The 13,430-nt window shown below is 40.3% G+C and overlaps 1 protein-coding gene across 3 annotated transcripts in view; it reads left to right on the forward strand.

Moving 5' to 3' along the window:
• Positions 1–13,430, forward strand: part of ABHD2 (abhydrolase domain containing 2, acylglycerol lipase) — a 115,917-nt gene that overhangs the window by 54,857 nt on the left and 47,630 nt on the right. For all 3 annotated transcript variants that reach the window (XM_045395967.2, XM_005560462.4, XM_065548394.2), the window contains 2 exons: positions 7,735–7,910; positions 11,158–11,325. In XM_045395967.2, the coding sequence (XP_045251902.1) occupies positions 7,735–7,910; positions 11,158–11,325 (344 nt within the window). The remainder of the gene's footprint in view (positions 1–7,734; positions 7,911–11,157; positions 11,326–13,430) is intronic.

A 13,430-nucleotide genomic window follows, 5' to 3' on the forward strand; every position in this document is an offset into this window, starting at 1 on the left:
GTTGGTGAGGATGTGGAGAAATTGGGACTCTTGTATGTTCCTGGTTGGGAATATAAAATGGTACAGCTGCTGTGGGAAAAAGTTTGGAGATTCACCAAAAAGTTAAACATAGAATTGCCATATGACCCAGAAATTCCACTCCTGGGACACAACCCAGAAAATTGAAAACAGATGTTCAAACAAAAGCCTGTACATAAATGTTCACAGCAGTGCTATTCACAATAGCCAAAAAGTGGAAACCATCCAATGTCTTTTTTCTTTTGTGGTCTCACTCTGTCGCCCAGGCTTTAGTATAGTGGCATGATCTCAGCTCACTGCAACCTCCGCCTCCTGGGTTCAAGCAATTCTCCTGCCTCAGCCTCCCGAGTAGGTGGAATTACAGGTATGGGCCACCATGCCCGGCTAATTTTGTATTTTTAGTATTGGGATTTCACCATGTTGACCAGGCTGGTCTCAAACCCCTGACCTCAAGTGATCTGCCTGCCTTGGCTTCCCAAAGTGCTGGGGTTACAGGCATGAGCCACCGCACCCGGCCTACATTCAATGTCTATAACTGATGAAAGGATAAACAAAATGTGGTATATTCATACAATTAAATATTATTCAGCCATAAAAAGGAATGAATTACTGATAACATGTTGCAGCAAGGGTGACTCTCAAAACATTATGCTAAGTGAAAAATCCCAAGACAAAAAGGTCACATGTTGATGATTCTATTGATAAGAAATATATAGAATATGTCAACCTACAGAGAGAGAAAGCAGATTAGTGGTTGCCAGGGAATAGGGGACGGAGAAAATGGGAAGTGACTACTTCATGCCTTTTGCAGTGATGAAATATTCTGGAACTAGATAGAGGTGATGGGTGCCCAACATTATGAATGTATTAAATGCCACTGAATTGTAGACTTTAAAATGTTATATGTATTTTACCTCAAAAAAGTTGTGGGGGCAAAGTGATGAATTCAAAATGTGCTACTGTGCTTTAAGACCAGTAAAGATCATTGACAGGAGTCTTAGAAACTCTACTTTCCTAGATATCTCCTTAAAAAAACAAGTCCAGTAGGCCGGGCGCAGTGGCTCACGTCTGTAATCCCAGCACTTTGGGAGGCCAAGGCAGGCAGATCACTTGAGGTCAGGAGTTCGAGACCAGCCTGGCCAACATGGTGAAACCCCATCTCTACTAAAAATATGAAATTAGCCAGGCATGGTGGCAGGTGCCTGTAATCCCAGCTACTCCAGAGGCTGAGGCAGGAGAATCACTTGAACCCGGGAGGTGAAGTTTGCAGTGAGCCGAGATCGTGCCACTGCACTCCAGCCTGGGCTACAGAGTAAGACTCCTTCGCAAAAACAAAACAAAACAAACCACTCCAGCCCTTTTGTGTGCTCAGATTTGCTTTTAGAAAATGGATGCATGGGGGGAAGAAAACAACACTTAAGGAGATTACCTGTTTCTCCTGTTTCTTATGTACATTGTGTTGCAGGTAAAGCAGATGCTGAAATAAATACATTTGAGAAGTATGTGAAGTGCTAAGAGGTGGGGACAGGGACAGAAAGATGAGCCTTCAGAAGAACTAGATGGGAACATGATGGTTTAATGTGGGCCATGGGGTATCAGGGCAGTAAAGAAGCCTCTTGAATCAAAGACAAGCCCAGCTCAAAACCTTTCAGGGGACGTCTGTCCCCTTCTGGCTGCCTAGCATTCATTCTTCCTTTCTAAGGGCATACAAATTTCCCCTTGGGAAAGTTCTTCTCTCCCACTGCATGCAGGTAATAAATCAAAGTGTGTTGCCCACCCACTCTGAAATTGAAGGCATCCCTTCTAGTTGCTGTACTTCTGGGACGTTGACTTTCGAGTGGAGTTGGGGGAACACTGGTACTGATGTTGTAAAAAGCACATCCCTGGAGCAGCCCCCTGGTTTCTTTCCTGGATCCTGCCCTCATTTCAAGCCTGGTTCTCCAGCCTCTTTTCCATTTAGTAGGCACCCCAGTGTCCTTCTGTGTACTCCTTTCTTAAGTTAGTCAGAGTTGGGTTTTGTTGCTTTAAGCAATGCATCCTATCTGATAGAAACCTCAAATGCCGAGGAGCAGCTGCTGACGGGCATTTGGTTCACTGGAAAGGACTTGCTGCAACTTGCTGAGGTATGAGGACTCAATCTCAGACAACATATCCTAAACATCTATTGTGTGCCAAGTCCTGTGCTAATTTGGTAGAGAAGTACAAGGGAGAATCAAAGGAAATAACAGTGAAGTCTGAGTTTAATCACTAGCTATAAAATAGTTTGATTTACAGCCAAGGGACTTAGGTACCATAAGGAAGAATTGGTCACCCACTGATTTAAGGCAAAGATGAGCATCAGTCAACTATTTTTTCAACTCTCTTTTTAAAACACCAGCTGTCTTTGCCTATGTGAGCTTCATCTGCTCAAAGACGCGTGTGTGTGTGTGTGTGTGTGTGTGTGTGTACGTACATATGTATATGGGGGGTGGGAGGGAGGCCCAGACCCTTGTGGTCTTTCCCACTGAGCAATTCTGTTAGTAAGCCAGATGTCGATTATAAATAGGCTCAGAAGATAAGGACAGGCTGACCTCTATATTTTGTTGTGGCCCAGCTTGTTTGTTAGTAACAAACATTTGTTAACCACTGGCCACAGCACAACATTGGCCACGATACCATATGGATTAGTAAAGAAGTAGAAGAGACTGTTCCTACTTTCAGGGAGTTAAGGGTAAAACATGCCCAGATGCTTCAACTCAAGAATAGCTTTAAAAAATACAGACAGAAAGACATGCAAATTAGTGTAGTAAAAATGGAATATTCTGTAAAACATGGAGAAAGCAATGAAGTTTTACTATAGGATTTAATGGAGAGATATACCATGTTTTTGGATGGGACCTATCAGTATTGTAAAGGTGTCAGTTATTTCCTAGCTAATATATATTTGGCGTGTTTCCAATCAAAAATCCAATTTTTTTTTTTTTTTTTTTTTGAGACGGCTCTGTCGCCCAGGCTGGAGTGCAGTGGCGTGATCTCAGCTCAGTGCAAGCTCCGCCTCCCGGGTTCACACCATTCTTCTGCCTCAGCCTCCCGAGTAGCTGGGACCACAGGTGCCTGCCACTGCGCCTGGCTAATTTTTTGTATTTTTAGTAGAGACGGGGTTTCACCGTGGTCTCGATCTCCTGACCTCGTGATCAGCCTGCCTCGGCCTCCCAAAGTGCTGGGATTACAGGCGTGAGCCACTGTGCCTGGTCTAAAAATCCAGAATTTTTATGGAACTAAACAAGTTAATCCTGTAATTTATCTGGAAAATAAAATGCTGAAATCTGCCAAGAAAATTTTGAAAAATAACAAAGGCAGCCTGCACTATCAACTATCGAAGTGTCTCATAAAGCTGTATTAATTAAAGCAGTGTCATCCTGGCATATGAATAGACAAGTAGATCAATGAGCTAGAATAGAGAATATAGAACCAAACCTAAATATTTAATTGAGAACTTGGTGTATATTAAAGATGTCAACTGAAAGTAGGGACGGGATAGGCCATTTATTGTGCAAGGACAATGAGCTAGTCTGTCAGAAAAAAATGAATTATATCTTCCCTTCATTCATTTTATAAAAGTAAGTGGATTTAAGGTTAATACATTTTCTAAAACTATAGAATTAATAGAAGGAAACATTGGGAATTATGTTTATAATTGGGTATTGCAATAGCTCTTTTTGAAACAAAATGCAAAACACAAAGGTTTTAACAAAAAAAACCAAAATCTATTGTATATTTTAACTTTATCTCGTTGTATCACCATAAAAGATATTTTTAACTATAAAAGATATTTTTGTAACTATAAAAGATATTTTTAACTATAAAAGATTAAAAACTAGGGCTGGGCGCAGTGGCTCATGCCTGTAATCCCAGCACTTTGGGAGGCTGAGAGACTGAGGTGGGCCGATCACCTGAGGTCTGGAGTTCAAGACCAGCCTGGCCAACATGGTGAAACCTCATCTCTATTAAGAATACAGAAATCAGCTAGGAATGATGGTGTGCGTGCCTGTAATCCGAGCTTCTAGGGAGGCTGAGGCAGGAGAATTGGTTGGACACAGGAGGCAGAGGTAGCAGTGAGCTGAGATCGCTCCACTGCACTCCAACCTGGGCGATGGAGTGAGATTCCATCTCAAAAAAAAAAAAAAGTACATAAAGTTAAAATATACAATAGATTTTGAGAAAACATTTGTAACATAATAGATAATAGCTTAATGTAGGGATAATAAAAACAATACTTATAAATCAATAGAAAAATATAATAGAAAAATAGACAAAGGATGTCAACAGATAGTTCACAGAAGAGAAGTACAAATGACTAGTAAACACGAATCAGGGAAATGCAAATTCAAATAAGCAACTTTTTTTCAACCATAGATTGGATCAACCTTAAACACAAGTTGAAACAAGATACCCATTTTTTGCCCATCAAAGTGGCCAGAATGTAGAAGATTAATAATGCCAATTATTAATGAGGGTGAGGAAGACAGGTACTTTCATTCAATATTGGCGGGAATGTAAATGGACCCATCTTTTTTAGAAGGCAACTTTTGGCAGTATCTACAAAATGTAAAACGCACATACCTCTCAGTTCCATCACAGTGCCTTCTGTATGCCCTCTCATCAGGCTTACAAGGAGGAGAGCGCAAAAGCAACGATGTCTCCTAAGGACCAGGCCTAAATTGGCACAGCAGTCTTTCTGCCACCTTCTGTAAGCCCAGACAAGCCACAGGCCAGTACAAATCACAGGGAGGGAATCTAGCTCCTGGCAGAAGAATGGAATAAGTGGAATTATTGGCCACTACATTTTCAGACAAACTACCACATAGATAGAAAAAGCGTATTCCCTCATGTACCATGCAGCATTTTTTCAGTATTTATATGTTTATATAAATTGCAAAATATTCTATTGTTTTAGTCCATATTTACTTCCTGACCTAAACCATGTGACTGGGCACCTATTGAGTTTTTTGTTTTTAAATTTTTTTCTTGTGGTCTGTGGATAAGTTGTATAAACAAACAACTACACACTGAACCCCACCATAGTAAATGCAGTCTAAAAATTCAATTTGGTAAATCCTGGTGTTGTATTATTATGAAGTTAATTAAAAACAGTGTTTTATCAGTAGGTGGTATTGTCATAAAATCAAATCTTGTGAGACTTCCACTGTGTATAATTGATCTTACACTGAACTGAGAAAGTCCCAAGTGATTTTCAGGCAATTGATCCCTAACACACACACACACACACACACACACACACACACACACACACACAGAATTATTGCACCCCACTCTGAGAATGGGGTTAGGTAGGCTGGAAAGAGGATAGTCACTAAACGCCAATCATGTAATAGCTGAATTCACATTATTATGGCACATATTATTTTAAAATATATTTTTGTATATTTTAAAAACATGTATTTGTCCTTTTAGATTTACTAAGTGTCTGTATATTCTGTTCATTGAAGCAAATCTCCCCTAGGTGTGTAATGTACGTCCAGTGCTCTGGGGATAGAGCTAGAGGTGAATGAGCAGTGGGAGGGGTTTGCTTGAAAAGAGTTTCTAAAGTGGTCAAGTCACCTGGGTGCTAGGACAGAGCTGTGCACGGAGAAGGGGCAACTCCCCCAGCAACCTGATTGGAAGTGAGTCTTGAAAGACAAGAAATAGCTGGCCCGAAGAGACGCTGGGTTTGAAGGAGCATTCCAGTCAAAGGAGACAGCTTGAGCAAAGACTCCTCAGATAAAAGTAGTTCAACACCAGGTGTACCTGTTCTGGGTGGAGTTGGGGCCAGTAGTTTAGGTTTATTGAGCTTAGGCGGAAAAGTGAGTACTAGGGTGTAGCCGGCCTCCTAGGCCAAGTGAGGACCCGTGCAGCGGAGGGTGGGGGCCAGGCTTGTGTGTTGAGATCATCCCTCCATTGGCAGGTGGATGATGGAGTAGGTGAGAGCAAGACTAGAGGCTAGGAGGCTGCTTGGGGGGCTGCTGCCAAGATTCTGAGGAGGTGACCTGACTCTAAACTGGGAATGTGGCATCAGGACGGTCACATGTGTCATCATTAAATGTGAAATCTTTGAATAGCCAAAAAGAAATTTTACTTTATTCTTTTGTTCTATTTTCTGAGATTATATTGTATTCTAAACATGTTCAGAAGGTAGGCATATGAAATTTCCTCATTCTTTTGACATTTTTAAGCTTAGCATATTTCCACTTTTAATTTATATTATAAACAAAATTTTCTTTAAACTTTACTCCAGGAGTGATCAAAAGTTTGATTTCTTGGATAGTCCTCTCCCTCTATGCAAAACTCATTATCTAACTTGGTTGTCTGAAATCCTTTATAAGTTCTGTATCTAGATCTTGTGTAGTGTTTGGTTGTCCAATTGACATTTTTATAAGCTTGCTTTTTGTTACTGTCATAATCCACTCAGCTCTTATAAATGCCTTTGCCTGCCTTCCAAATGCCATGGCTTTTGCAGTGATATTTGCACCTGTGGTGTTATGCTGGCAAGTGACTTCATGTCCTTAATGTCTTAAAATACTCTTTCCTCTCCTCCCCTCCCCCGAAAAGGAAGCTTATCTGGGGACTGGTTTGCTAAAGGTGATAGCTTCACTTCTCTTAACTTTGTGTAGAATTCATTAATTACACATACAAGGAGTAAATCAAAGGATTTTGGGGATCATCTGGTTCTGTGAGAAATGATAGGCAGGAATTGACAAGTAGGTTAAGGTAAATTATTAATAAAACACTCACCGCTGCCATATAATACAGAGGGCAATGATTGATGTTACTACCATTTTATATTATATGACTCCAGTTTATGTAGGATACAAATCCTGGACAACAATCAAGCTTGGGCTAAAAGCCATGGCAGTGAAACCAACAGCAGTTTCAGTAAATGGAGTCATCTTGTACTGTGGTTGTAAACCATAATCATTTCTTAGTTGTAACTTGGAACATCTTCTTTTCCTGGTAATTAACTATTTGTGATTTTTGCACTTCCTACCAACGCCTAGAGTCACTCTGTGTTTTTACAATGGACTGTTGTTAGTGAGGCTTCATGCCTTGCTTAGGCTAACAAGCCTTTACCTTTAATCAACCCAACAAATATTTACACTGCACTGCCCTTACAGCACATTCTCTGGAGCATACAGTAGTGCCCTCACCCCGCAAGGCACTTACAGGCTCTTAGAAGAATTTGCAGCCCTTCCCAGCGTAACTGAGAGCAGCAGGTTTGGCTAATGGAATAACCACTGCAGCTGTGGCCTGTCTTGTTAGGGAAAGAAGTGAGCATTTAGTGAGTGTAGGCACTGTGCTATTTCATATACATCAGCTCCTTTAATAATGAGCTAACTTGTCAAGTTAGAATGTGTCCAAAATGTATCACTTGCTTTCTTTTTATTCTATATTATGGAAATAACCCATGTTGAATTACTTAAGAGTTACCCTAAATTGAAATCCTCTCTTTATGTACATGTCCTGGCTGATTTCTAAAGCTAATCTGATGCAGAGTGTATTAGTAAATGGGGAAAGGCGGTAAATCATGGTATGGATGTAATGTAATAAAAACCTCATGTTTATGCTTTGTGTGCAGAATTTGCCGGGAAAAAAATAGGTTGAAAGACTTTTGCTAAAAGATTTTTCAGAACATTGCTCAAGGAATGTAGAGAAAATTGACCTCCTTTGTCCTTTCTTTAGATACATTCCACCATTGATCTGGGGGAAAAGTGGACACATCCAGACAGCCTTGTATGGGAAGATGGGAAGGGTAAGGTCGCCACATCCTTACGGGCACCGAAAGTTCATCACTATGTCTGATGGAGCCACTTCTACATTCGACCTCTTCGAGCCCTTGGCGGAGCACTGTGTTGGAGGTGAGCTGCTTTAGATTGTATGGTTGGGCCATTACTCAGAGAAGGAGCACTAGTCAGTGCAGAGCACAGCACAGTATGAATACTCGTGCCACTCACTCTGCCCGTGGCATCGGGGGCTGTTGGGAAGTCTGCTGGGATTCATCACTTAGGAGCAGCCCGCAAAGGTTAGCTTCAGCGTGTGTTTGCCAGTCACCATGTAAAGCTCTTCAGAACTCATTGTAGAATAGTTTTTAATCCTCTTGTGAAATACAGAAGCTTGATGTAAGAGGATGAGGGAGTGCTTGGAGCCCAGGCACCCCAGGACCAGGCTTCTGGGTTGATAACAGCAACAGAGGCCAGACCATTCTCAGTGCTTCGTGTATACTGTTATCTCATTTAATCCTCAAATAGTGCTGTGAGGCTGGTATTTACTATCCCTACTTTACTGATGAGGAAACTGAAGCTCAGAGGTGCAGTATAGGCTGGCGTTTGTTGGATAAGCAGTAGATAAAAAGGCTCTCAGGTTCCCTTTGCTTAGGTTTCCCTGGACAAAAAGACACATTAAGGTCGTATCTATCATGCAATGATGTAGGACACCTATTTCTGAGAAATAACTGAAATTTTCATTGCTGCTGGAATTTGGCATTGTTCTGTCTAGCCTATACAATAAGCATCCATTCTAAAATGCTTCGTAAGGAAGACTTTTGAGGAAGTGGAGTTAGGTACAAGCATCCTTTTGAATGCTATTTCTACCAGAAGTGAACATGTCTTTTGCATTATGTAGTATTCCAAAGCACCTAGTTTTTTTTTGTTTTTTGCTTTTGTTTTTTTTTTAAATAGGAACTCAGAATTTATTTATGGGTAAATTCCAGTAAACATATTAGGTATTTAAAGTGGTTAGAACTGCTAAGTAGCTGGTGACAAAGATTTAACTGATATTCCCTCTGCCTGGAATGCTGGTCCTCAGACCTTCACATGGCTACCTCCTCCTTGTCATTCAGGTCTCAGCTCAGACATCACCTCCTCAGAGGGACTGTCTCTGACTCCCCTAACTAATGTTTCCTTCTCAGTAAATCCATCACGCCTTCCTGCTTTAGTTCTTCATGGTAGCTTCTACTCTCTAAACCTATTTGTGTGCTTGTGTATTATTTATCTGCTAGAATGTAGGAATCCCCAGAGCCCAGAATAGCTGGCTTCTAATAAACGGTCATGGAAAGGATGAATACATGAATAGATGAGGAGTTCACATTGTGTTTATAAATCTGTAGCTGGTTTTTCCTATATTTATTTAAATATTATTTAAAACAGTTAAATGTTTTCTTTCCCTTATTTCTAATGCGTTTTCTTCTTCTACCACTAAAGCACAAAGTTTAGTTTGACCATCTGCTCTTCCTACCAGGACCAACATGGGAAGTTGAAAAGGGCAGAACAGTGATTCCTCCTTGTACTTGCTCATGTTTTTCCATCACTCCTGCCCCCAGAAATGACAAAGGTGCTTCCAGGGAAGGCAGTATTTGTACCTAAGACGTACTCTAAGAAAAACAGCCCTTTTCCCCCTTTTCTGATTTTTTTTCTGACTATAAAAGGAATAAGTACTCATTTTAGAAAATATGGATAATACATTTAAAAAATAAGAATCACCCGTAATTTTGTCACCCAACATATATTGTTAATGTTTTGTTCCATTTTCTTATAGTTCTATGCATTGTTTTTCCAAAATTTGAATTATCATACATTATATTATAAAGACTTTCCCATGTCATTAAAAATCTAAAAGTCTTCAAAAACACAATTTTAATGATTCCTTAATATTCTACAAGGTGGTCATATTATAATTTAACCATTCTATGTTTGGGCATTTAACTTAATTACAACTTTGTAACTATCAATAATTATATCATCCTTCATCAGAAAATTTTAGGCAGGATTTCAAGAATTGGAATTTACTAGATCAAAGCTTATACATTTTATAAAGAGATGGAGTCTTGCTGTGTTGCCCAGGTTAGAGTACAGTGACTGTTTACAGATACAATCATCATGTTCTACAGCCTTAAACTATTGGGCTCAAGTGATCCTCCTGCCTCACCCTTGCAAATAGTTGGAATACATACATGTGTCACTACATCCAGCAATTTACAAAATTTTTAAGGTTCTTTATGCATATTGGACAATTGCTTACTAATTCACATTTCCCTACCAGCATTAAGAATTTGTAAATTTTAAAAATCTTAATTTGAACAAAAATTATAATCAGATTTAATGACCTAAGCACCTCTTTTCTTTTAAATAAAAGTATACATTCATATTTTTAAGTAGGCAATTCATACTCATGATAGAAAGTTCACAAGGTACTGACAGTATACAGAGAAAGTATCTCGCTCTCTGTCCTCTACTCTCCATCCCTACCCCAGCTCAGTGCTACGCACTCCCAAGGTTCTTGTGTGTGATTCCAGAGATAGTGGATGCATTTATAAATATAGATATCTTTTTCTCTTCAAACAAAAGGCAGCATTATTATAACCCCTTTCTGCATTTAGCATTTTTTTCACTTAATTTATAGAAGAGCTTGCCACATCAGTGTATATAAAAAAGTCTCATTATTTTTAAGGGCTTCATAATATTTCATCACTTAGATAGGCAATAATTTATCCAACCAGACCCCTATTTCTGGGCATTTAGATTGTGTTCAGTCATATGCAAAAGGATATGTATTGCATGATTGAACACAACCTAATACATATATATTATTTTACATATGTACAATTACCTCTGTAGGATAAATACCTGAAAGTAAAATTGCTGGGTCAAAGGGTCTGTGCGAATACCACTTTTTATTTTTTCATTCATTCATTCATTCATTCATTCATTCATTCATGTAGAATTTCTTACAGAAATTAAGAGTAATGTTCAGGAACTTCTATAGCAATGTGACAGAGTAATTTTATATTTGTTGAATCTTATAGTAGAAAATTGAGGTTTATATATTTTTCATTTCATTTTTCTAGTAATTAACTTTTATTGTCTTTTTCAAAAGTATGTGTTCATGACTTACTGGACATTTTCAAAACCAACCCTTCACTATAAATAGCTTGAGAAACACTGATATAGACAGCTCCAGCTAGAAGGGAAAAATTCTTCCCCAGAGAACTGAGTGAAAGATGTATGTTGAATTCCCTCCCCCTGTTTTCTAGGCCAGTGAAGTGTAATTGTGTCCATTTATCATGTCACATTTCTTGGATACATCGGGATCTCTTTCTCTACCCTGTAGATGATATTACCATGGTCATCTGTCCTGGAATTGCCAATCACAGCGAGAAGCAGTACATCCGCACTTTCGTTGACTACGCCCAGAAAAATGGCTATCGGTGTGCCGTGCTGAACCACCTGGGTGCCCTGCCCAACATTGAACTGACCTCGCCACGCATGTTCACCTATGGTAAGCATGGCTAAGTGGAGTCCTCCCTTTTTCTACAAGTGTGCTGCTACTTCTGCTTCTGCCTTTTTTTTTTTTTTTAAGTTTTAAACCTATGCCCATCTGTAAGAGATGGTAGGTTACACAGTTATATCAACAGCCAACTTGTACTGGGCATTGATGATGCCACGCCTCACACCAGCCTTTGAGATGGGCACTGTAACCACCCTCACAGAGGCAGAAACTGAAGCTTACAGGGGAAAGTCTTGCCCAAGGTCCCCTAGCTAGTAAGAGTCACAGCAGGGCTGGGAGCCAGGTAGATCGGGTAGCAGAGCTCATGCCCTTCAGGACTGTGCTATTCTGATGCTCATTCATCAGGACTCTTGTGACTGGTGGGCAAGGGTGTGATGAGGCATGTGAATGTCAGTGGGAAGGGAGCCTGGCACAGTAGCAGCTCACTGGATTTTTAGGTTCCTGGGGAACAGTAACTAGATCCCGTATTTAGACACATGCTTCATTTTTTTTTTTTTTTTTTTTTTGAGACGGAGTCTCACTTTGTCACCCAGGCTGGAGTGCAGTGGCGTGATCTCAGATCACTGCAAGCTCCGCCTCCTGGGTCCATGCCATTCTCCTGCCTCAGCCTCCCAAGTAGCTGGGATTACAGGCGTGTGCCACCATGCCCGGCTAATTTTTTGTATTTTTAGTAGAGACAGGGTTTCACCGTGTTAGCCAGGATAGTCTCGATCTCCTGACCTCGTGATCCACCCGCCTCGGCCTCCCAAAGTGCTGGGATTACAGCATGAGCCACTGCACCCGGCCGACAAATGCTTCTTGATTTAGATTAAAATTGTGTGTTAGCTGGGCCAGGTGTGGTGGCTCATGCCTGTAATCCCTTCTCTAGTAATTAATTTTTATTTTTATTTTTATTTTTATTTTTTGAGACAGAGTCTTGCTCTGTCGCCCAGGCTGGAGTGCAGTGGTGCAATCTCAGCTCGCTGCAAGCTCCGCCTCCCGGGTTCACTATGTGTTCCTGCCTCAGCCTCCCAAGTAGCTGGCACTACAGACACCTGCCACCATGCCCAGCTAATTTTTTTGTATTTTTAGTAGAGGCAGGGTTTCACCGTGTTAGCCAGGATGGTCTCAATCTCCTGACCTCATGGCCTGCCCACCTTGGCCTCCCAAAGTGCTGGGATTACAGGCATGAGCCACCGCGCCCAGCCTTTTTATTGTCTTTTTCAAAAGTATCTTACCGGACATTTTCAAAACCAACCCTTCACCATAAATAGTGCACTTTGGGAGGCTGAGGCAGGTGGATCACTTGAGGCCAGGAGTTCGAGGCAAGCCTGGTCATCATGGCAAAACCCTGTCTCTACTAAAAATATAAAAATTAGCTGGCACACGCCTGTAATCCCAGCTATTCAGGAGGCTGAGGCATGAGGATCCCTTGAACCCGGGAGGCAGAGATCATACCACTACACTCCAGCCTGGGCAAGAGAGCAAGACTCTGTCTGAAAAAAAAATAATAATAATAATCATCCTGTTTTAACTAAGGTTCTGGCTTCTGGACTACTTGTTCTTGATTCTTATTAGCTCTTTCTTTAGATTATGTATGCACACATAAACATATCTATCATCTCACCATAACTATAATTTTCTCTTTCTTCAAACTACCCTTCTGTCTTTATCAGTGTATACATAGTTTTTATTTATTGCAGGCATAGCATGTATATCTATGGTAATTTATTTAAATAACTTTATATTCACCAACATAAAGATGTTTAATCTTTTAAGAGCCACGTTGCTGTTACTACTCTGTTATAGTTTATTTAACTATTTATCTTTGTAGGACATATGGATTATTTAAAGGTTTTCAGCATTTTAAATAACAATGCTATAAATACTGTATCTCGTATGTAGAATTATTTTCTCTTTAATGACCTTGGAGTAAATTCCCAGTAAAATTGTGGAGTCAACTTTTTTTTTGCATATTTGTACATCTTGTCAGATTGACCTCCAGCAAGATCATTCCAGTTACATTGCCACTGGTAACATGCAAGGGCACTGTCTCCTATAAGGGCAGGTGAGGGAAGGTCACAGGTATGGAAGCATGAACAGGTACACATGCTTTG

The sequence above is a fragment of the Macaca fascicularis genome, chromosome 7, assembly GCF_037993035.2.
Source record: "Macaca fascicularis isolate 582-1 chromosome 7, T2T-MFA8v1.1".
NCBI classification, from domain to species: Eukaryota; Metazoa; Chordata; class Mammalia; order Primates; family Cercopithecidae; genus Macaca; species Macaca fascicularis.